At 35.5% G+C, this 27704-nt stretch overlaps 7 protein-coding genes and 1 non-coding gene across 13 annotated transcripts; 3 read left to right on the top strand and 5 right to left on the bottom strand.

Annotated features, from left to right (window-relative positions):
* Positions 1-93: 93 nt before the first annotated feature.
* LOC104740778 (cysteine protease XCP2) lies at positions 94-1599 on the bottom strand. The gene is made up of 4 exons (XM_010461474.2): positions 1091-1599; positions 778-1013; positions 527-667; positions 94-437 (listed from the first exon to the last, which is right to left on the bottom strand). The coding sequence occupies exons 1-4, from the start codon at positions 1566-1568 to the stop codon at positions 222-224; spliced, it is 1071 nt and encodes a 356-aa protein (XP_010459776.2). The 5' UTR covers positions 1569-1599; the 3' UTR covers positions 94-221.
* A 3198-nt stretch (positions 1600-4797) lies between these two features.
* Positions 4798-9091, top strand: LOC104740777 (monosaccharide-sensing protein 1). 3 transcript variants are annotated; one of them, XM_087483150.1, is made up of 7 exons: positions 4798-5595; positions 5726-5939; positions 6315-6406; positions 6518-7078; positions 7164-8089; positions 8216-8403; positions 8490-9091. In XM_087483150.1, the coding sequence occupies exons 3-7, from the start codon at positions 6328-6330 to the stop codon at positions 8938-8940; spliced, it is 2205 nt and encodes a 734-aa protein (XP_087339276.1). In that variant the 5' UTR covers positions 4798-5595; positions 5726-5939; positions 6315-6327; the 3' UTR covers positions 8941-9091. The 3 variants fall into 3 exon arrangements, with proteins under 3 accessions (XP_087339276.1, XP_087339277.1, XP_087339278.1); XM_087483151.1 differs by lacking the exon at positions 4798-5595 and having other exon boundaries at positions 5677-5939; XM_087483152.1 differs by lacking the exon at positions 4798-5595 and having other exon boundaries at positions 5939-6073.
* A 47-nt stretch (positions 9092-9138) lies between these two features.
* Positions 9139-11090, bottom strand: LOC104740776 (protein MULTIPLE CHLOROPLAST DIVISION SITE 1). Of its 2 annotated transcripts, none has more exons than XR_015579357.1 (5): positions 11012-11069; positions 10599-10883; positions 10082-10250; positions 9521-9908; positions 9139-9425 (listed from the first exon to the last, which is right to left on the bottom strand). XR_015579357.1 is itself a non-coding variant. In XM_010461472.2 (5 exons), the coding sequence occupies exons 1-5, from the start codon at positions 11057-11059 to the stop codon at positions 9267-9269; spliced, it is 1053 nt and encodes a 350-aa protein (XP_010459774.1). In that variant the 5' UTR covers positions 11060-11090; the 3' UTR covers positions 9139-9266. The 2 variants fall into 2 exon arrangements, 1 of the variants encoding a protein (XP_010459774.1); XM_010461472.2 differs by having other exon boundaries at positions 10078-10250; positions 11012-11090.
* Positions 11091-11152: 62 nt separating this feature from the next.
* TRNAW-CCA (transfer RNA tryptophan (anticodon CCA)) lies at positions 11153-11224 on the top strand. The gene has a single exon. It is a non-coding gene; the product is annotated as a tRNA-Trp (tRNA).
* A 3257-nt stretch (positions 11225-14481) lies between these two features.
* On the bottom strand, positions 14482-15431 carry LOC104743424 (RING-H2 finger protein ATL80). The gene has a single exon (XM_010464511.3). It carries the CDS (start codon positions 15275-15277, stop codon positions 14681-14683), a length of 597 nt encoding a protein of 198 aa, XP_010462813.3. The 5' UTR covers positions 15278-15431; the 3' UTR covers positions 14482-14680.
* Positions 15432-20947: 5516 nt separating this feature from the next.
* Positions 20948-22344, bottom strand: LOC104740775 (outer envelope pore protein 21A, chloroplastic). Its single transcript, XM_010461470.2, has 5 exons — positions 22127-22344; positions 21685-21759; positions 21431-21583; positions 21255-21353; positions 20948-21160 (listed from the first exon to the last, which is right to left on the bottom strand). The coding sequence occupies exons 1-5, from the start codon at positions 22217-22219 to the stop codon at positions 21077-21079; spliced, it is 504 nt and encodes a 167-aa protein (XP_010459772.1). The 5' UTR covers positions 22220-22344; the 3' UTR covers positions 20948-21076.
* Positions 22345-22499: 155 nt separating this feature from the next.
* LOC104740774 (peptidyl-prolyl cis-trans isomerase FKBP18, chloroplastic) lies at positions 22500-24163 on the bottom strand. Of its 2 annotated transcripts, none has more exons than XM_010461467.2 (6): positions 23809-24163; positions 23490-23560; positions 23300-23386; positions 23057-23206; positions 22912-22971; positions 22500-22784 (listed from the first exon to the last, which is right to left on the bottom strand). In XM_010461467.2, exons 1-6 carry the CDS (start codon positions 24065-24067, stop codon positions 22722-22724), a joined length of 690 nt encoding a protein of 229 aa, XP_010459769.1. In that variant the 5' UTR covers positions 24068-24163; the 3' UTR covers positions 22500-22721. The 2 variants fall into 2 exon arrangements, with proteins under 2 accessions (XP_010459769.1, XP_087339275.1); XM_087483149.1 differs by having other exon boundaries at positions 22500-22786; positions 22885-22971; positions 23809-24137.
* A 391-nt stretch (positions 24164-24554) lies between these two features.
* Positions 24555-27580, top strand: LOC109128867 (serine/threonine-protein kinase STY17-like). 2 transcript variants are annotated; one of them, XM_087483191.1, is made up of 10 exons: positions 24555-25148; positions 25240-25408; positions 25482-25655; positions 25734-25810; positions 25898-25999; positions 26161-26243; positions 26344-26465; positions 26544-26693; positions 26774-26914; positions 26994-27580. In XM_087483191.1, exons 2-10 carry the CDS (start codon positions 25283-25285, stop codon positions 27249-27251), a joined length of 1233 nt encoding a protein of 410 aa, XP_087339317.1. In that variant the 5' UTR covers positions 24555-25148; positions 25240-25282; the 3' UTR covers positions 27252-27580. The 2 variants fall into 2 exon arrangements, with proteins under 2 accessions (XP_087339317.1, XP_087339316.1); XM_087483190.1 differs by having other exon boundaries at positions 24774-24897.
* Positions 27581-27704: the final 124 nt, after the last annotated feature.

The following is a 27704-nucleotide window of genomic DNA, read 5'->3' as shown; positions in this document are numbered from 1 at the left end:
GTTCCCTAAGGTTTCACTTCACTTTCTTCTTGGTTAGTACTATAAACTTTGTTGATTGTCTGCTACATATATATAGGTATCATTCGCACATAGTTGTTAGAAGACTTCCATTGATAAATCAAAAGAGAAAAAAAAGACAGACACTGTAGTTTCATGACAACAATATTCATATAGATACGAAGATGATAATCAAATGCAGATAAGCGAGAATGATTTGTTGATCACTTAGTTTTGGTGGGGAAAGAGGCCATCTTGTTGATACCACAGAGACCCTCTGGTTTCCCGGTGTTTCTCTTCAACCTGATGTAACCCTTCTCTCCCCATTTTGGTCCCCAAGAATTCCTTACGATGATGTAATCTGAACCCTTGCTTGATCCATACCCAACCGCAGCCACACCGTGGTCTAGGTCAACCCCGCACTTCCCATCAAACACGCCCTTTATATATATAAAAATACAATGGTTCAAACTTCAGGGAGTTTTATTTAACCAAATTACTTGATTCATAGGTTTAATATTGTACTTACGCCGCTGTAGAACTGGAACTCTCTGCCAGAGGCGTCAATAGCGACACTGATAGGCTGATGAGCCAATGCCTTCAAAAGGCTCTTCTCATCGTTCGTAGGTACATCTTGGTGTCCATTAATGGTAACCGTTTCAGATTCATCCTATTTAGGAAACAGAGAGGGTTAAATAAAACGCGGACAGCTTAATTATTATTATGTTTTTTAGTTTCATCTTTGTGTTTTTTCCTTTTTCTTTTCGAATTTACTAAAACCTTTTGCATCTCGCAAGTTCCTTCTTCCATAGAGTAAGGATAGTCCACTTCCTTGCGTAGACCTCCGTTTTTAACAATGTACTCAAAAGCATAATCCATGAGACCACCGTTGCAGCCATTGTTGTAGGTCGTGTCACAGTCTATGAGTTCTTGTTCAGACAATGTTGTCAAGTTTCCTGTCACAATCTTGTTTATACCTTCCACCGCAGCGACGGTTGAAAACGCCCAACAACTTCCTGTGAAACAATATTTGAATTAATTAAGAGTCTAAAGTTTGACACATAACACATTAGAAACCAAGATATTAGATTACCGCAAGAGCCCTGGTTCTTAACGTCAGCCACAGCTCCTTTCTTTCTCCAGTCAACAGATCTAGGCAGAGCTTCTACGTCCTTATAAGCGAACTCCTCGTAAGATCTGTCTTCATCGCGTCTCTTTATATCAGTCTTGAGCCCCAAATACATTTTCTTGAACTCTTCGTGGCTCAAATCTGCAAACTCGTTGAGACCCAGCCAGTAGCTTTTCACTTTCTTGTTAGTCTCATCGATGTGCTTTAGATTGTCCTTGAAAACTTCGAACCTAAGAAACTTCTCTTCAACGGTTTCATAAGCTTTCTCGAAACTGGAGAGCCAGTTCTCGAAGAGTTCGATGAGTTTGTCATGAGATTCCAAATCCTCGGGGGAATATCCGACGATGGAGTAATCGTGGGAAGCAGCGAAAGAGACGGAGAGAGATGCAGCGGATAAGGCAAGAGCAAAACAGAGGATTCTTGAAGGCGAAGAGAGAACCATTTTGGTTTAATTGTTTTTCGTTAGTTGATGAAGTTATTGTAAGAGAAGAGTTTGTTTATATAGGCTAAAGATTGGATAGAGGTCGCTCTTTTTTGCTTTGGAGTAAAGTTGTCTGAATCTGAATCTTGTGTACAGTCCGTGTCTTTAAGATTAGTTTTGTCTTCCCTGGGGTTACTTTGAATCCAAGTAATAATTGTATATCGTTTATTAAGTTCTCTGCAGAACCAGAAGCCTCTGGTCAGCCAGTGGGAATCATGTAAGGGAAGCCTCTGTATGATACATATGATCTTGCTCCTAAACAAGCCCATATTGAGCCCACATATATAGAGGTGGTGAATTAGGATGATTTTCACATCAAGATTTTTTTCAATTTCTTTTCACTACAGATCAAATAAATCATTGTACAAGCCTAAAAGCACTACACAGATTCATGTTTTAGATGGTAAGATATATAACCTCAATATCTCAACAATAAGAAAGCCTAAAAAGTGGCCTAACAAGGCAACTATGTAATTTAACTAACGAAATGTTTTGATCATGGGTAATGCAACTTCTTCGCATGTCTCGAAATCACCAATCATATTGTAGGCACTTTTAATCAAACAAATACTTAAATCATGGATCTTTACGGCCCATAATCACTAACCCTTTCCATGGGAGTGGTTAAAGTAGGATAATCATTAATGTAGAAGTTATTTAGTGGGCTTTAATGTTAGCAACTTAGCATGTCAAGCTATTTTGAATGACAGTATTTAAGGTAAGGAGCTAGGAACGAAGGCTAAACTTAATTATCGATGATAGCTTAGCTCTTCTTTTGTTCACTTTTCTGATTGTTTATACAAAATTCTTGATTATACTATATAAATTTCATAAAACACGAGATAACAACGAAGTGTTATAAGATATTATTCTGTAAAGAACAAAGTTTGACCTGTCAATCCACCAAGATTTCTGATAACAAAGTCAGGAGGATAAGGATCTTCGTCTGCATCCTAGTTTTTAATCAGTTAATGGCCGATTAAGATATGCATATTTTACAACCTAATACGTAAAACTTAATTCTATAATGATGACCCACCAACCACTATGCAGTACGAACAAAAAATTAACACCATATATTTTTCATAAAGTGGATTCATTTAAAACATGAATCATGTAAAAGTTCAACTGAAAAACTCACTGGTTCTAACTTTACAGGACATACTTGTATATAAATGAAATAAACAAATGCTATTTCTTTTGCAGGGACAAAATCAACAAAAACAATGTATAAAATAAAATAAATGATAATTAAACATACATAAGATCCGTTTGAGGTGGAGACACGTGGTCGGAGATGCTCGAATAATTTGGGAGCACGAACTCTATGAAGAAAAAGACCGTTGTCTATCTTTCTTAGGTTGTATATATGATATCAATTATTATAGAGTTTTTATTTGATAAAAAATAGTATTATTTCAGAGTTAATACACTTACCAGTAATATGAAAAATGGACGTTAGATCTTCATACATACACAAATAGCCTCTGCGCTGACTAATAAAAGCATCAACTTGCCACATAATTCTTTTTTAAAACTATATATATGCTATCATTGTTGAAATTTATAATATAGAAAATACAAGTAGAGGAGAAGTAATTGGTAGGGCATGAAAAGGTGCGTGAGAAAGTGACAAAGCACTAATATTATAAAATCACATGCCCTCTCATCGACGCCATGTTCGTCTCGCGTTGCAGTAACCCCATCTGTCTCTTAATTTTTTATTTTCATTTTTAATAGTAATTTTAATTTAATCTTTGATAATTTCCCTCCAATTTTTTCCATAAAGAAAAAAACCTATATTGTCTTCTTTTCTCTTACCGTAAATTTACTGTAGATCCACGATTGTGTGTGTCTGTGTCTATGATTCTATGAAGTTAGCTGATATAATTAAGCCACATGATCACATGAGCACCAAAATGTTAATCCCCATCAATCTTATGATTCAAAGTGTGACAATCCCAAGTTGAAATATTTGATTTTGATTTGATAGACAAGTTGTTGTAAATATCTTTGGAATATTCCGTACTTCCGTTACGTAGAATTTTGTCATCCGGACTATGTTTAGTGTTCGTATTGATGTATATTTGGTAATCCAATAGCTTGTATTTAGGATGTGCACTTATGTATGTTGTTCTAAATTGAAAAATTTGAAAATTTAAATGATTATGTATTTATGTCATATGAGAATAGAAGATTACGAAAGGAATATAATGGAAAAGATACCAATGAACACGTTATTAACTTGCGACATCGATTGAGATGTTGAATTATAACGTGGATCCTCTGTTTTTGCATGTTCCACATTGATCCGGTCCTAATTTAATAAAACGTTTTCACCTTCATTGCTGTTTCTTTTTGGTCTCTTCTGCGATTTGGATACTATAACTTATATGTATATAAATGTATATAAATATATAATATATTACTTATATACAAATATTTACTACTGAACTTCTTAAGATTCTATAACTTACGATATGCATGCGAAAGATAAAAAAAGATGTCGACTAGTGTTCAATTTATTTTTGGTGCTATAACTATCGTTTTATTGGAATAGAAAAACACCGGATTACCTGAGTTCAAAGAATAACAATTTAACAATTAAAACAATAGACGAAAATAGCATAATATATATTAAACTTCGCAATAAAATATTAAATAGTAGTTTACTTTTTAATAATAACTATGATAATACTAATAAAACAAATTTTTATTAATATAAACTTTTAGTAGTTAATGAACTCAACATCACGACGATCAGATTTCAACACATCTTAATGAAGTTTTTTGAGTTAATTTTTCTTGTTTTTATATTTTGTTTCATCCATATAAGTTAAGTTTTAAATAACAACAATTTATGAGATTCGATTTTGTTTTTTCGTTTATAAACAAAAATTATTTGGTTTAACGATTAAATTTTTGTCTTTGCTAAAAATAGATTGTTGATGAATTTAATATCAATAGCATCTGATTGATTTGCAGCATTTTGGCAAATTCTTCCATTATAAATATTAGTAAATATTTGGACAATAACCATAATAACAATAATAAATATTTATCTTTGATATAATTTCTCAAAGATTTAACATTAAAGCACTTAAATTGGTCAATTTATGATAGATTTTGGCATAATTTTCTTTATTTTAAATTTATTTATATATATTTAAATATCTTATCCTTTTTTATTGGTGCAACCTTTGAATATCTTATCCTATTTAAATTTAATTTTAAGACAACAAAAGTTTTGATATTGGGTTCTTATTTCTTTTTGTTCTGTTGATAAAATATTTACTTTTTTAGTTTTAATGGTTGAAACCTCATTTTTAAGTAATAAACAGTAAATTGCTAACAGACTAATAAGTTTTTCAGTATATTAGGTTAGTTAATAAACCATTTACACAATCTTATGGAGTAATATTTTGTTTTATTAACCAATATATTGTAAAGGTTCATCCATGCAAAATAGAAAAATAAAATTTGTTTTTTCCTAATAAATTTGAAAAAGAACAAATGACTAAAAAAAAGGTCAAACTTTTACAAGAAAGTGACAGACGACCCGACCACTTTTCTTATCAACACAATACAATACAATTGGGATCAATGTAACTTTCATACATTTAAAGTTTTCGTAAAAGAAAAAAACCAAAATGTTAGTCGTAATCCATGTTGCAATAGAAGGACCCCCCTCTTAAACCTTATCATCCTCTAAAATCTACTCATACACGAGTCATGACAATGATTTTTAAAAAAATTAAAATTCAGATAGTATTGTTTTTTTTCCCCATATCTTGTAAAACTTTTTGATAATACAAAGAAGGCTTAGAATTTTTTATTAGTCTAAATGAGTTTTCTATATAAAGTTTGGAAAACCATTACAAACTCTCTTCGTAAATCGCTCTCCTCCTCATATTTTTAGCCGCCAGAAGAAAACTGAATGTAAAATTTTCACTTTCCCGAGACAAAAGAAAAAAAGCTAATCCCGGCGGTGAGAATTTTCTCGGCAGATTCTCCCTCTCTTGGGAACCGATCTCATATATATATATATATATATATATTTTTGCATAGTAATAATAATTGTAAAAAAAAAACAATTTTTCTTTTTGTCTTTATTGTAGATTCCATGACCGGAGGTTTTGTCTGAAAAATATATTTTTTTTAAAAAAAATAAAATCTCTAAACTTGGCAAAAATCATTCAAACGAGTCCAAATCAAAATCACACCAATTTCAACGCCTCTTCTTCTTCTTCTGAATTATATATATTGGAGAGACTAAAGGCAAAGAAGAAAGCTTTCTCATTTCCTCGTAATTGCCGTAGAATTCTACTAAAGGTGAGACCTTTTCTTTTCCCAGAAAGTGAAGCTATCTTCTTTTTGTTTGTAAATCTCTTTTGCTCTGCTCTTCTAACTGAGGAAACTTAAAAAAAGCAAATCTTTTTTTCTTTTTTTTCTATTCCCTTTCTACGGTACTGTATATTTTCATTACCATTTGATGAGTTTGTGTTTAGAGTTTTTTTTTAGTCTAATTGAGTTAAAAAAAAATTATGGGGTTGTATTACACTTAACATTTTGTGAATTGGTGAAGATTTAGATCTGGATTTGGAATATATTCTTTTTGTTTATATGGTTTGACTGAAAGTTTAGAAACTTTAAAATAGGGAATCACTGTATTTGATTTGAAATTTTTTTGGTTGGTGTGTGTTTTAGGGTTGGTTGAACAATGAAGGGAGCGACACTCGTTGCTCTCGCCGCCACTATCGGCAATTTCTTGCAAGGATGGGACAATGCCACCATTGCTGGTTTGTCTCTTTTTTTTTTTTTTTTTTTTTGTTTTTTACTCTTTGTTGTTGCTTTTGGATCATTTGAGATTTGAAAGTGTTGCAATGTTGTGTATTGGATTTGATTTGCAGGAGCTATGGTTTATATCAACAAAGACTTGAATCTACCAACCTCTGTTCAGGGTCTTGTGGTTGCTATGTCACTGATCGGTGCCACGGTCATCACGACTTGCTCAGGACCCATATCTGATTGGCTCGGGAGACGTCCCATGCTGATTTTATCATCAGTTATGTATTTCGTATGCGGTTTGATCATGCTATGGTCTCCCAATGTCTATGTTCTGTGCTTTGCTAGGCTTCTTAATGGGTTTGGTGCTGGACTCGCTGTCACGCTTGTCCCTGTTTACATCTCTGAAACCGCTCCTCCGGAGATCAGAGGGCAGTTGAATACTCTCCCTCAGTTTCTTGGCTCTGGTGGAATGTTTTTGTCTTACTGTATGGTTTTCACTATGTCCCTAAGCGATTCGCCTAGCTGGAGAGGGATGCTCGGTGTCCTCTCCATCCCTTCTCTTGTTTATTTGTTTCTCTCCGTGTTTTTCTTGCCCGAGTCTCCTCGTTGGTTGGTTAGTAAAGGAAGGATGGACGAGGCTAAGAAGGTTCTTCAACAGTTATGTGGCAGAGAAGATGTTACCGGTAAGGTTCCTTCTCTCTATCTTTCTTCGGTTATATATATCACTCAGATTACGCTTTTAACGTTGTTCTTGTTATACATTTGCAGATGAGATGGCTTTGCTAGTTGAAGGACTAGATACAGGAGGAGAGAAAACAATGGAGGATCTCTTAGTAACTTTGGAAGATCATGAAGGAGATGATGCGCTTGAAACCGTTGATGAAGATGGACAAATGCGTCTTTACGGAACACACGAGAATCAATCCTACATTGCTAGACCTGTCCCTGAACACCAGAGCTCACTTGCTTTACGCTCTCGCCACGGTAGCTTAGCAAACCAAAGCATGATCCTTAAAGATCCACTTGTCAATTTATTTGGCAGTCTCCACGAGAAGATGCCAGAAGCAGGCGGAAACACGCGGAGTGGGATCTTCCCTCATTTCGGAAGCATGTTCAGTACTAATGCTGATGCGCCTCACGGTAAACCTGCTCATTGGGAGAAGGACATAGAGAGCCATTACAACAAAGACAATGATGACTATGCAAGTGATGATGGTGCGGGTGATGATGATGACTCGGATAACGATCTTCGTAGCCCGTTAATGTCACGCCAGACAACTAGCATGGATAAGGACATGATCCCGCATCCTACAAGCGGAAGCACATTGAGCATGAGACGACACAGTACTCTTATGCAAGGCAACGGTGAAAGCAGTATGGGAATTGGTGGTGGTTGGCATATGGGATATAGATATGAAAACGGCGAATACAAAAGGTATTATCTTAAAGAAGATGGAACTGAATCTCGCCGTGGCTCGATCATTTCTGTTCCAGGAGGTCCTGATGGTGGAGGCAGCTACATTCACGCTTCTGCACTTGTAAGCAGATCCGTTCTTGGTCCTAAATCAATGCTTGGATCTGCCATGGTTCCCCCTGAGAAAACCGCTGCCTCTGGACCACTCTGGTCTGCTCTTCTTGAACCTGGTGTCAAGCGTGCGTTGGTCGTTGGTGTTGGCATTCAGATACTACAGCAGGTACGATGAAACTTTTGACTGGTCACTCACAAACACTCTTAGATCTATCAGTCTATCACTTCTTGGATTATCTCGAGTTCTTTATATCCTTTAACATTGTGGGCTTTTTGTTAACCTTGTATGCAGTTTTCGGGTATCAATGGAGTTCTCTACTACACTCCTCAGATTCTTGAACGGGCTGGTGTAGATATTCTTCTTTCGAGCTTCGGACTAAGTTCCATCTCAGCATCATTCCTCATCAGCGGTTTAACAACTTTACTCATGCTCCCAGCCATTGTCGTTGCCATGAGACTCATGGATGTCTCTGGAAGAAGGTATATATATCAAAACCCATAAGATTCTTTTACATATTTCCTTGTTTGGCTCATGATTCTGAAATCATCTCTGTTTCACTTTGCAGGTCATTACTTCTCTGGACAATTCCAGTTCTCATCGTCTCACTTATCATTCTCGTCATTAGCGAGCTTGTCCACATCAGCAAAGTCGTGAACGCAGCACTCTCCACGAGCTGTGTCGTGCTCTACTTCTGCTTCTTCGTGATGGGTTACGGTCCGATTCCAAACATCCTCTGTTCTGAAATCTTCCCAACAAGAGTCCGTGGTCTCTGCATTGCCATCTGCGCTATGGTTTTCTGGATAGGAGACATTATTGTCACGTACTCACTTCCTGTACTCCTCAGCTCCATCGGACTAGTTGGTGTTTTCAGCATTTACGCTGCGGTCTGCGTTATCTCATGGATCTTCGTTTACATGAAAGTCCCGGAGACTAAAGGCATGCCTTTGGAAGTTATCACAGACTACTTTGCCTTTGGAGCTCAAGCTCAAGCTTCTGCTCCTTCTAAGGATATATAATTTGTAACCTTGATTCTTCTTCTTCATTTGCTCTGTGTACTTAAGATTCTCTTCATCCCCTTTTTGTTTTGATTCTCAGATACCTTCATTTCGTTTTTGTTTCTTTCTTTTTCCTGTTTTATAATTAAAAGCAATCTAATAATCCTTAATATTTTCTCTCTTTCTAATTTCCATGACCAATACCTTGGAACCAAATTCTGATGGCAAAAAAAAAAGACATAGATTTAGGCTTTTGGAGGTTTTACTACAAAGACAATCTCCAGTTTCTTGGAACGCAAGTGTGATTCTCGAGGGAAAAACTGTATTTACAATTAGCTTAATGAGTCTCAGGTCTTATGCGTCTCCTCAGAGGATGAATTGCCAGTAACATTGTCCTGAGAATTCTTCTGGATATTTTCACCTTCGAGCTTGGTTCCGAGCTTGTATGGTCTCTGAAATTCTCTGGCATTTTGACTATCAATACTCAGATTATTCAACTTCTCCTCCTGTACCAAACAAACTCATCAATCATAATTCTGATACCCTACTGATTCCCCGGAAAATACAAATATTAGCTCTCAGAGAAAGAAAAAAAGCTTACATTCTGTAAAGCTTCGAGCTTCTTCTGCATAGCTTCATGCTCAGCTCGAATCCGGAAAGGAACACCTTGCTTCTGGTAAACATTGGTCTGGGCAAGGTCTTGATCTATATCGCTAACCGTGGTTGCAAACGGATGATTAGCTGGTATCCATCTGATTGTATCAGGATCAACATCAGGCGGTATCGAGTCTCCTTCTTTGAGAAAAGTCGTTGGTCTCTTCCATTGGTAAGCTCTTGACCTTCTTTTCTGATGAATAGTTTGTTCTTTCTCTGTAAGTGTGACTGGAGCTAGCCGATAGACTTTCCCGCACATCTCTACTGTTGAGTTTCCTTTATCAAGTTTCACAAATGGATTGTTGAATGGATCCTCGTAGTTAAGAGATTTGGAGCTGATAAAGAAAATGGAAAACATCATAGGATTAGACAAGTTAGACCATATGTGTAACACACATCCATCTACATGAATCAAAGATTTGGTACTGTACAGTCAAAAACTAGTAAGTTATGTGGAGTGAGAATTGTAAAGAAGATAAAGAGTGTGTGTGTTGAGTTTCATACATGCCTCTTCTATCACCAGATCTCAGCTGGCCACGTCTCACAAGATCAGCAACCGAGCCAGCAGGTTGGTTATCTCTTGATTTTCTGACTACATAAGTCCTAACAGCCGCGACCAAAACTGTAGCTGCAATGCAGATCCCGATCCAAATGCCGTTCCCTGAGCATTTTTTCATCTAAAGCAGAGAAGAATTTGTAATAACCAAATAAACAATCCAAATCCATATGCCGTAAGACACCAATGAACAGAAGAATCATCAGAATCTAAACACTAACATAAACCAATCAAAGAAAAGAAGGCTTAACGTAACTAAGAACGTATAACATTTCCTATTCAGGACAGTAAACTAATTCACTATCCAGAAAAGTCAGAACAGATTCAAAAACTTAGGGAACATCTAACAGATGTGAAATCTATAGTTCCACTATCATAGTGAAGGAGAGATCAATCAAAACCAGATTTTTACAGGAAAATAAAATAAAAATCAAAACTTGAAGCGATAAGAGAGAAGAATCATACATACCACGAAGACGACAGGAGGGAGTGTGGTAATCATACTCCGGAATCTCGAAACTGAGTTCTCGGAATCACTGGGAGTGTTACTCTCAGTGCTAGCAACAACAACAACAACATCATCATCATTCTGAGTATTCTGAATATCTTCATCTGGAGTCGAGGAATCACCAATCGCTCTGCACACGAATCTTCGCTTAGTTTCGACTTGAACCCAGTTGAGATTCACGGGTCTTCTTCTGAACACAACCAGATTTGAAGGAATCCGAAGCTTGGCTCTTCTTCCAATCGACGACTAGGGTACCAAAACAACAACAACAACAACAAAAGACGCGAGATTTAAGAAAAAATTCACCGGAAAAATCAAGAATTAGATAGAGGAGAACGCAGCAGTATTGGTAGAAGAAATGGGTTCGATTTTACCTGGACATTGCAGAGAGAGTGGAATTGGAGAGAATCAATGGACGCCATTTCATGCCAATGAAGGACCAAACAATTTCCATGTTTTATTTCAATTCTGTATATTATAGACTATATAAAGTTATAGGTAATAATTAAACAAGGGGATCCGTGGCGCAATGGTAGCGCGTCTGACTCCAGATCAGAAGGTTGCGTGTTCGATTCACGTCGGGTTCAATACCCCGAAAATGTATTCGGTATTCCCTAAATTTTTTTTTTCTTAATGAACATAGGCCGTTACGAGAATCCAATAAGACCCTTTTTGGGCCGTTAAGAGAATCAAAAGAGTGACCCAACCCAACTAAGTTTATTCTTCACCGGTGCTTTTTTTTTTCTTCACCACTATCAAATATTCCCAAAAAAAACAAGACTTTTATTATTAGTTTTTTTTAAATAATAATAATAATCATAAAACTGTATATATAAAAGGTGAAATTATCGATCGAATCCACCCACTAGAAATGGAACTTTCTAGTCGTGCTAAAAGGTCGACACTTAGTATATAAACTACAGAGTTTGATGGATTCTTTGCCTTTGCCATTTTTGTTTTATCTCTATTTTATATGCCTGTCTATGTTTATATTTAGCATATGCGCACACACACACACACTATGAATCCACACTTTTAAAATTATAACGTGATAATTTACTTTCTTTTTATTTTTGGTTTTCGTAGTTATAAATACCATGATAATTTATTTTTATATGTAGTAAACGTGAGCTGATAAAAGAAATCTTGTTTGCCAATTGCGTTTACATGCAGTAAAATATTTTTAACAAACAAATTAAACGTTGTGTTTTTCAAAATGTGAATGTAGTAATTTTGACATGTAATTTGTAAACACTATAATAACTAATTAGTTTGAAACAATTAACAATGTGAAGTGTGAACAATAATGTAAGAACTAATTAAGAATATAAGCCAGACCGGGTAAATACTCTTTTATATGGAAACATTTATTTTGCAACACTCGTTTTAAAAAGTGGTTATTAATCATTCACGTGATAAACAGAAACAATCAGTAATGCACACAATAGTAGTGTTGAACATAAATATGGAATCTCCAGCCTCATTGGTAAACTTTACAACTCTCATCATTTTCGTATGCGAATTTTATAGTCCTTCGACAAAACATAAAGCATTCTCTTCACTTTCTGGTTTCTACTTCTCTTTCTTGGAGGACGATTTCAAAAATATCCCTCACAAGTTAGTTTTCAAATTTCCATGATAAATTTTCACTATAAACAACATTATTTTTGTAATTAGTGATCGTGAAACTCTAGCTAACTTTTTACATAACGGAACTTCATGATAACTGAATACATGCACACGTACGGAAGAGACTGTTTTACACTCGATTCATACGACCTCGCAACAACCTCACATGAGCTTCACGTACGAATTCAGCTCCCTTAAACCAAATTGCGTATGAATCTATCCTGTAATGCTTTCATATATATGCAGGGATCCCTCTTGAAGCTCATACTTTCTTTTTATTAAGCCAATTCCCAAAAGTCGATACTTAAGATAATCATAAATAAATTAAAAAGCTTAACAAAAATGGTAGTGATAAAATTTACGTAGCTGATAATATGTTAAAGAGTTATAAACCCTACACCTTCCCAAAATTGGTAAAATGTTTATTGTTTTTGTAAACTTTCTGTTTTATGGTTTGTGATTTTAAAGTACATCACACACACATGCAGGTATAAATCCTTACTAATTAAACAAATGAGATATCCATAAATTGAATTTCAGACTAACAACATTTTATTAAGGCATGTGAATTAGTATAACCTAAGAGATTAATTATATTAAGAAATATCGTCTTTGCTTTGAAAGAAATTAAATATGATATCAGTAATTTAACTATTTATATGCGTAAATGTTCAATATAATATGATTTCTCTCACAGTCCACTATAATTTGAACTTTAGATTAATGGTCATAAGTTTTCGTTAATTTTAAAATGAATTAAAATTAAAATATAAATATCCCTTATACAATATGGTTAGTAGCAGCACTAAGCACAAATAGTAGGCACTTTCCGTAGTGGACATGCTTGTGACCGGTGGACCATGCATCCGCCGTATATATATAATTCAACGGCTCCCCTAAAAAACGAATAATTCACATGTTAATTAGTTTCTAAATAACTAAATCACCCAATTGTTGTTGATAAACTAAATCATTCATTTATAAATCTATAGTTCCCTTCCTAAAACATCTATTTTGTTAGGTCACAACTTAAAAAGCTAGAATACAAGACAAAAAGAATTTCTTGCAGTCATTTGGACTCTTTCTATTATATTATACTATCTCTATAACATATTAGTTTTATGATATTTCCACAAATATTTTAACTCATTCTAAATTATGAGTGATGGTAGATATTTTGCGTAATGTATAATTCATCGAAAAAAAATTTCTAGAACTAATTTGGATTATTCATTTAAAAAAAAAATCTTAACTGAAAATTCACTAATCACAACAAATTAATATGATTAATGGACCACAGACTCGTGTAATAATTCTACAACCAGAAAACAAAACTTAAAAAAGGTTGAAAAAGCACGAGAATTAGCCTGCTGCTTTACAAATTAATAATATGAAAATTGAAAAGTGAAAATTGAGCCAACGTATTACATACAATTTGCACCATACACACTGGCCAGGTTACCTTTCCCAATTACTAGGGAATATTCTATAATTAGCTATTATAATAATAATCATGTAATGCCTGATTAAATACTCCCTCTAGTGCTTTCATTTGTTTATACAAAAATTAAATTTATTCAAATGGTTTAATATTGCATTCAGACATTAATAAACTGAAAATCCAATGTGCACTCCAGTTTTGTTTCTATATTCATATATAATTTACTATTAACCAAGTTAAATGCTCCTAGTAATAATCATTGACTAACTTGAGCTTCCTAGAATAGGCTATCGATCGATAGTGCCCACTGTCCATAATGACCCGATACTATTTCCTCAAAATCATATGTTTTCTATTAATTATTAAATCAAGGTGTCGTTGTTCAATTTGTATTGTTTCACAAAAAGAGGATGTAATGATATACATACAAAGTTAAACTTATTATAATCTCTAACGACATTATTTTTTTCCACAAAATTGGAAAACAAATACTATATATATTTTCCTATCGTAAATTTTTGGAATACCAGTCAAATATGTAAACATAACAAGCTTGATCCAAAAAAAAAAAAAAAAAAACAAGCTTGATCCTCGATACGATGAAGTAAGTTTGAGTATGTCTCTATTGTTTTTACCAATTTACATGAGTTTGATTATGATAAACCAAAAGAACTTGTAAAAGGTTCGATACGATGAAGTAAGTTTGAGTATGTCTCTATTGTTTTTACCAATTTACATGAGTTTGATTATGATAAACCAAAAGAACTTGTAAAAGGTTCAATGCAAATCGTTAAATTTCCATTGCCATAATCCATACAACATTTACAAATTACAATAAACCATGTACACATTAGAGAGAGAATAAACACTATCCAACTAAAAACTGATCTGCATTTAAATTTATAAGAGTTTTCTAATAAAGCAAAAGGAAACTAAATAAATGAGTTCCAATTTCCAAAGTAACTAAAAATGATCATGGCAAGTATGAGTTGGGATCATCTTCGCCTTGCTTGATTCGGATCTCAATCTCGGGTACGGATTCGGGTTCGGAGCTAGAGCTACCGGGTAAACCGCCACACTTGTGACACCTGGCAACAACCAAGATCTGACGGCAAGAAGGACAAGACGAGTGAGTACCTAGCCACGTGTCAATGCATGACACGTGGAATCCGTGACCACACTGCGGCAAAACCCGGAGCTCGTCCCCGGCGGAGAATTCCGTTAGACAGATCGCGCACTCGGCGAATTTCTCCGACGACGGTGACTCCGGTGAGAAGGTGAGCTTCGGGAGTGACTGGAGTACTTTCTTCTTGAGTCCTTTGTTAGCCGCTGCGACCGGAGGCGAAGGAGATTGACCTTGATGAGATCCTGAGGCGGTTCTGTTTCCGGCTGCGAGACGACGGAGCCAGACGCATCGAGAAACCGCTACGAGGCCAAGAACGCAAATCAAAGCGCAGAGGAGAGCAGCGAGGATGACGACGAGATCGGAATTCAAAGCGGCAGTGGAGTTATCAACCGCAGGCAAAGGAGAGTTGGATTCAACGAGGAGACGGGAGAGAAGACGTGCCATTGAAGCAAGCAAGATGAGAGAAAGAGAGAGAGAGGTTTGTTCTGTTTATGTTATGTTTGAATAAATGGAAGATGATTGATTGAGTTTTGAGTATGAGATGAGATGAGATGAGATGAGAGGTTTTAGGAATGAGAAAGGGATGCAGAGGTTTTTATAGACAGAGAGAGTTCTCTCCTAGTTGGCTTGGTCTTATTAAAATTATCGTTGTCGGTTAAGGTTATTTCAGTCATTTACTACGCGGTTTTTTTATAATAATCTTTGATGTTTTAACACTTGTGACTTGTGTGTTGTTGTTGCTTTCGGTCTTCGATTCATTGGAAATGAAAATATTTGTTTATCTTATTGATATTCCATTTTTTATTAATTGTTGTTTAAGGTTGTTTCACATAAGAAAATCATTAATTTTATTGTTTTATTCTTTTTAAATATATTTTTTAATATTTTGATTGGTTAAAACATTAAATCAGATGGATAAAATTAGAATATTTACAAAACATTTGCATTGAAAATCTAAAACGACAATTGATAAAAAACGGAAGGAGTATTAATTAATGTCTTTGTCATAGTTTTGTAATTGTTCTTACATAAAAAATACTTTATAATACAAGGTCAGTTATTATAATTAAAGGTCATTTAAAAAAAAATGAAATAAGGTCAAGTAGTAGTTTGAGTGAAGAGTACATTTGTATTGTTGTAATCAAAAATCATTTTACAAGTCTAAATTAAAATTATTATTAAATTTTAAATATATAAAATAACCAGAAAAGTAACGCTAGAAAGACTTTTTTTTTATAAACCAAATTAATGATACTTAATTTTGTTGCAGTGCATGGCCTGACCATATTTATTGTTGGTACTTAAAATATGCATGTAACCGAATAACTGTGGACTTGTGTTTCTCTGTCATTGGACAACGGTACGTCCGGGAACTAACTTTAACCGAAGGTTCTTCGCTCAGTTTAATCAGTACTTGCATTTGACTCCAGTACATGACATAAATGATAAAAGCACAACTTATTAGTATTTCACCCATAGTATACTATGTTTTTATTATAAGCCTCAATTTTAAATACTAAGATACAAAGATACTTTTGTGAAACAATATAAAACCTTTTAACAATTTAAAAAAAAAAAATCATCATCAAATGGATTTTGAAATGACTCGAGTAAGTAATCAACACAACGCTTAATTAGTTAAGTATTTATCTTGCATTAGCTAGTAAATCACGTTAAGATAAAATAATGGAATAACTTTAGCTAATATAATTATAATAGACGGAAGAAATCACCTATTTTTATTTGCTATGACCGAATGTGAGTTTCTTTTTTGGTCACATGGTCCATTCAAAGTGCAAAGGTGAAATGTTGTGGTGTAGTATATTTGAGTCAATAAAATTATCAATCCACAATCTGCATTAATCAACTCACTAAGAATACACAAAATTGTTTAATCTATTTTTAAAAGGAATTGGTTTAGTTGTAACAATCTTAACTAACAAACAAATTGATGAAAAGAAACAGAATATAACTAATAACAATTTTAAATCAAAATTAAAGAAGTGAACCTTGGGCAAGGTAATTGACTTGGAAGATAGCTAATCAATCCTAGATGTCTAAGCAACAATCAAGAACAATCCTATGACTAAAAATACTTAAGCAAATCAATTCATTTCCATGATAAAAATTCATATGCTAATCAAGTGAGAATCAACAATTTCCAAAGGCAATCACAAGGTAAGCATACATTAAAAACAAGTCTAAATACCACTAAGCACCCTAATCATTAATTTCCATTGGCTAGAAATGCAAAGCTCTTGAGTAGTTTGGTTCAGGAATTTCATCAAACACCTTATGGGCATGGAAATCCTAATGTCTAGATTCAAGCTTGATCAAGGCTATCTAGCATTATTAACACTAATCAAGATAGGAAATACATAAATAAAGCCCTAGGCATCAAAGATCAATCATCTATCTCCCTAATCTACCAAGCCCAAAGTCCTAAAAGATCTACTCACTCATCATCATGATCACACAAAGGAAAGAGTTTGATCTTTGTGAAATCATAATTAGAGATTGTAGATTAAGAGGTTTGAATAAGAAATTGCTATTAAAAACTTATAAATACTCAATCATTCAACAAACCAAGAGTAAATAATCTTAAGAACCCTAAGTGGCTACTAAACAAAAGATAAGATATAAAACAAAAGATATCAACTCCCCTTAATAGGGTTAGAGTATTTATAGGAAAACATAAGAGGACCGGGTCAACCCAAAACAAACCGGGTCAAACCCGGATTAAAACTAAAACAAGTGTGGGTTTAGGACAACCGGGCAAGCTTGGACCGATTGGGATGGCCGATTGAGATGGCCGGGTATACTTTGGCCGATTGAGCTTGCCGCTGATACATCCGCTGATTTGTCTTCTTGAGCTCCATCGGCCATGGCTTGGCCGATTGAGCTTGGCCGATTGGCTCCATCGGTCATGGTCTGGCCGATTGAGCTTGCCTCTGATACATCCGGTCATTTCCCTTCTTGAGCTCCATCGGTCATGGCTCGGCCGATTGAGCTTGGCCGATGGTGATTTCCTGATTCCTTCACACTTCTCCAATTCCACTCCTCTTTGCTTTTTTGCACCAAAACAAGTGCAAATGCTCCAAATGTGGTGAGATTACTCCAAGAACCTGAGAAATGAGACACTAGATGCATATGCTTCTAACACATCCTAGAATGAAAAGAAAATGCAACAAAACTATGCAAAAACATGGCTTAAAATCCAACAAAAACACAAGATATCATGTTCTCTTGACCAAAAAGGTTAAATAAATAAATCTCCATGGATGGTTGTAAATTACTAAGGCTATGTCAAATAAATAAAAAAAATAAACAAATAAGAAAAATCAATAAAAAGGTAGAGTCTTAGTGAAGACCAAAGATGCACTAGTAAAGAAAGAGTATTGCAGATGCCAATTTAACTCGAACCGTCCATATAATAAGATCCTACATTTTGCACTCAAAAATAACTTTCCAACGTTTATTGGTCTATAATTTAATCACATTTTTAATACGGATTTAATTATAGTAGGTTAAACTGCTAATTCGATAGTTTTAGGTATCTGTTCAACTGATGATTTTGGTGGGAGAGAACTTAATGACGACTGCGCTTATAGAGAAATAGTATGATTCTTATTCGTTAATGCTAGTTGATTAGTATTCGTAAACCATAAAAGTAGACTGTATTAAATTATTTAACAAATGCAACTTTTAGTGTAGTTAGTTAAATATTTATGCTAATTAAATCACAGGTTTTGTAAGCGATTTCGTCAACCGAATATGGAGAATTGCTTTTGAGGTACATACATTACTTTGTAAGGGAAACAACTCCGCCAATCTAGAATGATGCCACGATTATATTAACTGATACATGTCAGCCCAACCGTCCTAAGAAAACGAAGACTGCGTGCTTGTTTGTGTTCAAACTGCAATACGACACTCTATATATGTTAGGAAATTTCTTATACAAAATATTCGCATTCAAATAGACAGATATACAATATAGATCGTGTCGTCTTGTATATGTACGAGGTCTATATATATACGTACAAATATACAAGGTCTATTAATGACATGTTTCTAGTTTTTATTTCGGTAAAGGTAATTAGTATATATGTATCGTAGTTGTTCCAAGTTTAGTATTACTAGAGTTGAATTATATGTTCAAGATATATCAACTATGTGGAGACCAGTAACCAGAATCGGCCAAATATATGGTCGTCCTCGTGTATACGTTACTCTCTTGTCAATGGTCTTAAAACCTTTCTGTCCGATGATGATACATAGCTAACTTCAGTAACAGGTGTAAGAGACTCAACGAATTGGTGAAGAAAGTGGAGATACACTTGTCAATATTTATCATAAAGGCTTTTTAGCTAGTTTAGAGATATCATTCTTCATTCATATATATTTCATTTCATTTTTTTCTTTTCTTTCTGAATTGTTTAATTTAGAACATTTTTTAAAGTGGAGGAAGGAGAGAAGCAATGGAAACGTGACACTAATTAACAAACAATGAGTCCATCGATCAATATAATTTATATGTGTCGCTTAAAAAATATTATAGTAAACATATATGTAAATTTTTACTATATATTGTGAATACAATATCTAAGTTTTGTTTTCTAATGAACTGATAAGCCAAACTAGTAGATAGAAATTTGAAATTTACTTTAAAATCTTTACATAGAAATAACAACACAAAACTAGACTTTAAAACGTACGACACTTTATAGAACAGATGGTATTTGATAACCTGTTACAGTTACTAATGACTAAGCGTAAGGGGTTATACAAAAACTAATACTAGTGACAGGTTTATAGTTAACCTTCCCAAAGAGAAGTAAAGGAGGAGAAACGTGTGAATCAGGAGTTTCCAAATATAGTAACTCGGAGAAATTAATAATTAGTGTTAATTTTCTGGTTGACTCTTTCTCTTCTGAGTGCACTCTCCACTTTCTGATTTCGCACCGCCCACTCCTTCTTCTCCGCACATGCTCTATTATTTTCTCGTTAAATATGGGATAATAAATACGAAGATCACATCTAAACAGGTCACTTTACAAAACCTTTTTTTCAAACAACTAAATGATTATGGTTATGGGTAAGTCTATAATCATCTCGAATGACTAGCATATAAAAATAGTCAGAGCGAGGAGGAAACTTCATTCCTCCACTAATTTAGTTTATTGAAAGTTTGAAAACAGCCTCGAGGAAAATGCATTGGAATTGACCAAATTCAGTCAATTGTGGGCACCAAATTGCTCTAAGCCACATCCGCAGTCTATGACAATGACTCTAGCAATTCCCAGTGTTGTCTAACTTTTCAAGATGGCCTTCGAGTATTTCACAATCATAGTGGAATTTTTTTTTTGTTAGTTAATGAAATTTATCTAAACATTTAAATAATTATAGTCTATAAAACAAGATATTAATAGAGACCCTAGTATGTTGGAATTTAAAGCCGCCTCTACTAAACCGTTGTTTGGGGCTTAATATGTATAGATTATCACGTGGTGTTTAGTTAAAACCGCCAACTATGTGAATTTTGTCACTGTTTATTTGATTTACTGTTGACTTTGAAAACTAATTTGTTAATGATTCTTCTTGGTCATTGTGGGGTGTTACGAAAGATCGTTTTTGATTCATGACCATCAGAAGCAAATCTTTATAGAACAAGATCTTCTTCACATGTGTGTGTGTGGGACTCATTTTATGTCAATTTGATACTGATGGTGATGTTGAAGGCTCATATTAGAAGCATCACGATCTCAAAGTCAACCAAAACCGTGAAAGCAAACCAGACTATACCGACCTGAGATGACAGGATTTCTGACGTTTGGTTGTGAATCGTTCATTACACATGTTTAGAAACTTTGGAATACGAAGTGCATCGTAGTTGGCACAGACAAGAGAAAGATTATTTGGTTTGGTTTGCTTGAGATTGGTTTGGTATGTATATCCCGGTTAACTATAACAGTATCACAAAGTAAAAGGAGAACTCTGCGGAACATACAATTAGTGGGTTTTAAGACCACACATTTAGTCAAACCTAGTTAGATACGGATTCTATTAGACATAGAAGTAGCTATATGAGCCTAGATGACAATAGCAAGAGTATGATCTCTGAATTTCCTCTCAGTTGGTTAAATTAAAGTGAGTTTTTGCTATCCGTAATACAATTCTCAAAATGTTACAAATATGAAAAATGTGATCTTAGTATTCTGTGTTTCTGTTCATGTGTACTCATCACAGATCAAACCTCACATTCCATTTCCCTTTCAAATTCGTGTTGAAAGTCCAATTGTTTTCTCTAATCTGCATATAAGGGATCTGTAACAGAGGGAAAGCCAAACAGTTAGTGTTCAGTGATCCAGTGAGAGCGCTATTGTTTCTCTTTTGTTAAACGGTGAGCTCAAAAGCATACCTTCTCAAACATCTCGTAGCCAATTCTGAGGCGTAAATCCTGATCTTTTTGAAACTTCCATATGTTCCAGTCAAATTCAGCAGCTCCTTTAGCGTTCCTCTGTCACGCAAAATCTCAGTCCATTGTTAACTAAATAAGAAACAAATATAACTGATGAAACAAGAAAGAGGCAAAACCTGAAGAAAGTCCTGGTCAAAATCACATCTTCCTTTGATATTAAAGGTTACAAGCTCATCAGTTATCACAGGAAACTTCTTTTTCCCACGTACAAGACACCGAAGCTTTTCGCGTTTATCATAATGCAACCCTACTCCAAGGCTTGTTGAAGCCTATACAAAGCATTAAGCAATCATTCGTGAATGGTTGTTTGTAAAAGGTTCAAAAGAGCTCAAGGAAGGAAATAAAAAACACACATTTGAGATAAAAAAACCTGAGGGAAAAAGTGTCTAATCATTGCACAGAAGTAACTTGGCACTCCAGCTCCTGTATCTAGCTCTCCATGAAGCTAATCACAAAATGTACCAAACCAACATAAGCAAGTAAGAACACAAACAGTCTTTGCTCAATCTTCTAAAGAACTATCGATTATTCTTTTAGCCTAAACAGGTATATATGCTGGTAAAAACTCTAAAGCCTATCTCCATCACTAGTCACTACATGTAATTTTTAAGAGGCAAGAACATAAACCCTCAAAATCATAACCTATAAATCTCAAGTAAGAAACTTTTGGGCGGCATTTAATAATCCCCACATCTGGGAAGTAAATCAAAAGAAGAAGATATCCCCAATCAAATTGAAGAGAGCGTTACAGAACAAAGCGAATAGCCTCTAAAACCCTTCCATAACAGCCACTAATTTGAAGAGATACTCACCTGTAGGCGAGTTTTGGAGTTCACCGGAAACCTTTCCTTGGCATGAATCTTCAGAGACCTGGAATTGGTTGCATATCTCAGAGAAGTCTCCATTTTTTTTTTGTTTTTTCTCTCAGTTGGTTTTCTCGGGAAGAATAAGCCACCGGAAAATAATTATCACTTGCCCACCCAAGCCACAACGACATCGGTTTATTACCGATTTCGGTTCGATTAATAAAATCTTGTCAAACGAAAACCAAATTAATTATGGTTTAGACATTCGATTTGTTTTTTTTTTGTTTTTTCATCAGTTCTGTGATTTCAAACCATTTGAAATTTTTGGTTTGGTTTGGTTTGGTTTGGTTTCTATGTCCACACCAACCCACATTCGAAGTCTCACAACAAGCAGGTTTTAACAATTACGTGTATCAAATTGTACAACAACAAATAAACCGGTTAATTACTGTACCAGAGAGTTTGGTGTATAACCCAGACACCAAACTACTCCAAAAACTTTACATCGTTCTCTTTTTTTTTTTTTTTCCTTTGTTATCTCTTTAGACAAATAGTGGGACAAATCAATGCTTGAAGCTTCAAACTTTAGTCTTATCTGTGTTCACTTCTCTTGTGGAGGCGTCACCTGAAGCAGCTCTATGTTTAACTCAAATGTAGCTCCAGGCTGCAACAACATACATGTTTTTTTATTTTCTATTTAAACCCGAAAACATATTACTAATCAGTTTTTTTTTTTTTTTTTCTGCAAAAGACGGAGCTTTCCTCATATACAATTTGTAGTAGGTTCTCACCGGTATCTCGTTCATTCCTCTCTGACCATAACCAGCTTCAGGAGGAACAATCACTGTTCTCTGCAGAAACAAAAAGACAAAAGATGTCAAGAACACTACTTACCTACATGTTTAAAAGAAGTAGAAAGCGAGCACTGTTATCAACCTTGCCTCCGACTTTCATTCCTTCGATTATGTAATACATTGCTGGAGGAGGCTTTGGTGAAGCTTGTGCAGAGAACAACCCGTTTGGATTGTCAACAAATTCACGTTTCCTTTCCTTTCCTGGCGTAGACCCGACCTTAAACTCATAAGGCTGTTTCCAGGAGAAAGCGAGCCATCATCATCAAAGAGAAGAATACTAGAAAACTATGCAGAATTTTCAGAAAGTTTAAAACAAAAAGGAAACCTGAGCAATACTACGATTTCCAGCCAAAAGCTTGGATTCTCTTGTAGAAATCGCAGTGATGCTTCTGTAACGGCAATCGAAATGCACCTAAAATGTGGAAAAGAAGGGTGCATTACACAATGTCAAGGTTGTCTACTCAACTTCGATGTAGAGAGATTACAATGTGAATCATAAGAGAGAGAGAGAGTACCAGAGCAGTTGATCCTTGTGTGGCTACTGGACCTTTGCCTTCCTCAATGTCATAGTATTTCAACCCTTCAGCTGCAACAACAGAGCATAACAAAAACAACAAGCTTCAGTATATGTTTACAATCTCTAGACACTCCTCATACAAGTCATCCTGTTTCCCCCAATTCAGCAAGAGAGTCTTCATGGGCAAAAACAAAGAACCCTAAGTTCTCAACTTAAGCGGATTCGAGAATCGAAAAGAACGAATTCTAAACCCTAAATTGTGAAGAAATATGTGTGGAATACGAACCGAGAGCTAAGAAGAGAGCGAGGGACTTAACGGCTAGTGGAGTATTCCTCGAGAGGGATAACTTTTCTGCTCCGTCTCTCTCTAGCTTCTGAAGAGCTTGGTGGTAAAACGAAGAAGCTTGTCAATGGAAGCGAGCCCAGAAGTATAATACTCGCGTCTCTTCTGGAGATGGGAACCGAAAAGGAGACGATTTGAGATTGATTTGCTTCCGAGATCGAACAGGTACGAGGAAGACGAGGGTGTTGATTAGATACCCATCTGTGTAAGCTACTACTACTAATGGAAGCCATTGATGATGAAGAAGCGTAGAGAGACTCAGCTCCGAGCTGCGAGCACCACCACCATATCCATATCTTAATTTTGCTGAATGACCTTTTTACCCCTAACGCTTGATAGAGATGTGTGAAACGAAGACGATGCATTTGGTAAAACGCAGTCGTTTCGATGTAACTTACTTTGATGTATAATGACCCCGTTACCCCCCCCTTTGCAACCTTTTGCTAAGTAAATGACGGAAGTAACCCTAGGCTATAAATACTTCTTTAGGCTTCCTCATAGAGTCAACAAAAAAATAATCAAACAATTTCGCGCGTTCTTGAAATCAAAAATTGGCGTTTGGGTGGTTTCGTTAGGGCCGGATTGAGCAAAACTCCGGTCGCAGCTGGTGGAGAAATGTCGAATCTGATGGATTTGCGTGAAGGTGCAGGCGAGGGTTCGTCCCGGAGAATGAGGAAGAGGACGTACGATGGCGTGAAGGCACTAATCGATGCTCATTACGCTCGATTCCCTCTTAACAGGTAACATTCAGTTCTTACGCAATTCGAGAGATACTGGAGTCAGTCCCGATTAGGGTTCTTAGTCAAAGGGTCACGGCGATGGTTAGTCCGGCGAGTTGGTGTCTCAGTCTCAGAGTTTCTTTGTTTTTTTTTTCCCTCTTGAGGTTTTCTTTGTTTGTTTATTATGCCCTCTTAGCTGAACTGCTTCCTCTTGCTACAGAAAAAAAAGATTGCGGGATTAGCGTATTAAGCCGTAATCTTTGTCAGTCATATGGATAAATTAGAGATCTTGTGGGATTGGAAAGGGAAAAGTTTCGGTTAGGAATGAATCTTTGGCGTGAATTGTGAGTGAACATCGTTGTCTAATTCTTTGGAGATTGTTGTTTCATGACACTCAAAGCTCTTTCCTGAACATTGATATATATATATATATATATATTTAGTACTTCGTCTTGATTCGAGTATTAAAGCTCCAAGTTCTTTGATGGTTGGGACTGCAAAGGGAAAGTTTTTGATCAGGAACGATTATGAATTTATCGAGTTGCGGCAGGCGAATTTTGTAGATTTCGTGTAACCATTGTTATCTAAAGTTTAGGTGCTTTATATTGCCACCCTGAGTTCGTCTTAACAATATTACAAATGATAAATATAATTGCTCATGATTTTCTTGTTTCATGATATCTCAGATATGAGTCTGAAGTCTATCTTCCAGAAGATGTATTGGTACATATGGATATTCTGGATCAAGCAGAACAATCACACAATCTAGTTCATAAGATAACTGTCGATAAGAAAATACCCAACTGCCATAAGGTTGCTTTTGCCAGCAGTTATGAGCTGGATCGTCATAGTAAGGTAGATGCCTCATCATCCATACGTACATTCTTTTCTTCTTCACTTACAATTGTTTTTTTTTCTTTTTCCCCAGCTCTCATCGATGTTTTCTGCTAATAATCTGAAGATTCGCAACGCAGACACATTTCCAACGAGTGATCAACACTACTCGTTGTATCTGTTTGTTGTTGAAGGTTTTTATGGCATGCATATTGACGATATATCGAGAATGCTTAATGGTGCATGCACTAGCCAGCCTACAACTAAGGTAATGACATCTTCTTTTGTCTTGGTGTTTCAACTTGTACGTTTTCATATTTAAGCTGAATAACCTACTACAATATAGGAGCCAAAATATGACAATGACATTGGTCTGGAGCTTCTTGCTATTAGAGAGATAATCTCTCCTGAACATGCCCATCTGTGAGTCTTTTGAGTGATTCATTTTTGACTCAGTTCTGTCTGATACATGTATCGATTCTTATATATCTGTTTTTATTATCTTTTCAGTTACCGAGGGACATACCAAGGTAAAGAAATCGTCCTCAAGGAACTGCAAGTAGACAGATCTTTTGGGCCCACCGAATTTTGGAGGGGAAAGGAATTTCTTAGGTAAAAAAAAACTCATCTGACTTAAGTGTTTATAGATGTGATAGTTAGTTATTATATTTGACAATGAGAGTTACTATAAGACAGATGAGAATTACTATAACTTGTAATCACTATAAGAGTAGTTACAGATGGCGCATCTCACTACTTGTTAATTTTTTCAGTGGACTTAGGCATCCACATTTGGTACGGTTTCTTGGTGCCAACACACGCAATGTCGCAGAAGGCACCTTAGGAATAGTTACAGGTCAAAGCAACTTTTTAAATCAGACATATATAACCTTTCATCTGATTGTCTTTATTTAATGCCTGATTTTCAATTTTTTTTTAATCGTCTCTGAGTGCAGAATATATCCCTGGTGGCAATTTGTTTGATTATCTCCAAAGAAATCATGAAAACTTGACTCTGTCTCAGAGGATCATACACAAAGACATCAACCCTTCAAATATCCTTATGGATATAGACGATGTAAGTGTGAAACACTACTCTTTTATACTCTTGTTTCTTATCATATCCTTAATAATGTGTCTTCGCTTTGTTTTGTAGGTTGTAAAAGTTGATCTGCCTACTAGTCTGTACATGGCTTGGGCTGGGAAAAGTATCATTCCCCAACTGGAAGCTCTCTTTCATGCTTTTCAATTAGCTGAGATGAATACTCCTAAAATCAGAAGGTGGACAAAATTTACAGCACCAGAAGTAAGTTTTATGGTTGTTTATATTGTATCTTTTATCCAACATCTTATATGGCTCTAACACTCATTGTATTAATTGTACAGGCAATGAATAGAAGAGAATTTGGTGACAGATCCGCGGTCTACAGTTTCGGAATTGTTCTCTGGGTTATCTTAACGGCTAAGCTTCCATATGAGACTTTGGATAACATAACGACTAGACATACAGCCTTACGTGTTCTGGGGGTAAGGCTTTTCTCGATCCTTACATATAAAGTCTGATTGTGTGACATAATTGACTAATTTGTGGTCATGTGTTGATCAGGGAGCAAGGCCTGAGCTTCCAAGTGAGACGAATCCAAGACTAAAGAACTTAATCGATGATTGCTTGGATGGAGATTCTATGTACAGGCCTCACATCTCAGACGTAAGACGTGTTTTGGAGTCTCTTATATCAGAACTGAATACGCCTACGCTTACGCCTACGCCTATAGCATCCGCCTCTTCTTCAACATCAAACTCAACCTCGACGTTGGTGCTAAGGAATCGATTCGGGGTATTAGCTGATAATCCTGATTCTTGAGTAAAACCTATCTAGGTAATGATGTACATTGTCTCAGGCATAGATCTTTTTTTCTTTTTTCTTTTTTTCTTTCTTTGCACCCGTAGCTAGTAATAGTAATGATGCTCTAACGTATCAATCCTGATGATATCTGTTCTGGCACATGTAGAGTTTTAGTCAAATCCTGATGATATCTGTTCTGACACATGTATAGACAGTTTTAGACTTTAGTGCCCAAACCTTTTGCTTTTCATTTTTGCATAGGTTCTTCCTGATCAATTGTAAACTTTGGGATTCAGTTGTATATTTTAGAAACTAAACCTGTAATTCTCTTTAGTTACGCAACAAAATACTAAAGTCATCCACAGTTTAAAGCTGTCTTCAATCTCCAGAACACTAGCTATGTAATGTTATCCGATCCTCTTCGTCACTTTGCACTCTAACCTCTGATTTCGATTACTTGGGAATGCCTCA

Source organism: Camelina sativa, chromosome 14 (assembly GCF_030686135.1).
Source record: "Camelina sativa cultivar CO46 ecotype springtype chromosome 14, ASM3068613v1".
In the NCBI taxonomy this organism is placed as follows: domain Eukaryota; kingdom Viridiplantae; phylum Streptophyta; class Magnoliopsida; order Brassicales; family Brassicaceae; genus Camelina; species Camelina sativa.
The sequence above is the reverse complement of the archived record's forward strand: the minus strand, read 5'-3'. Positions and strand labels throughout refer to the sequence as shown.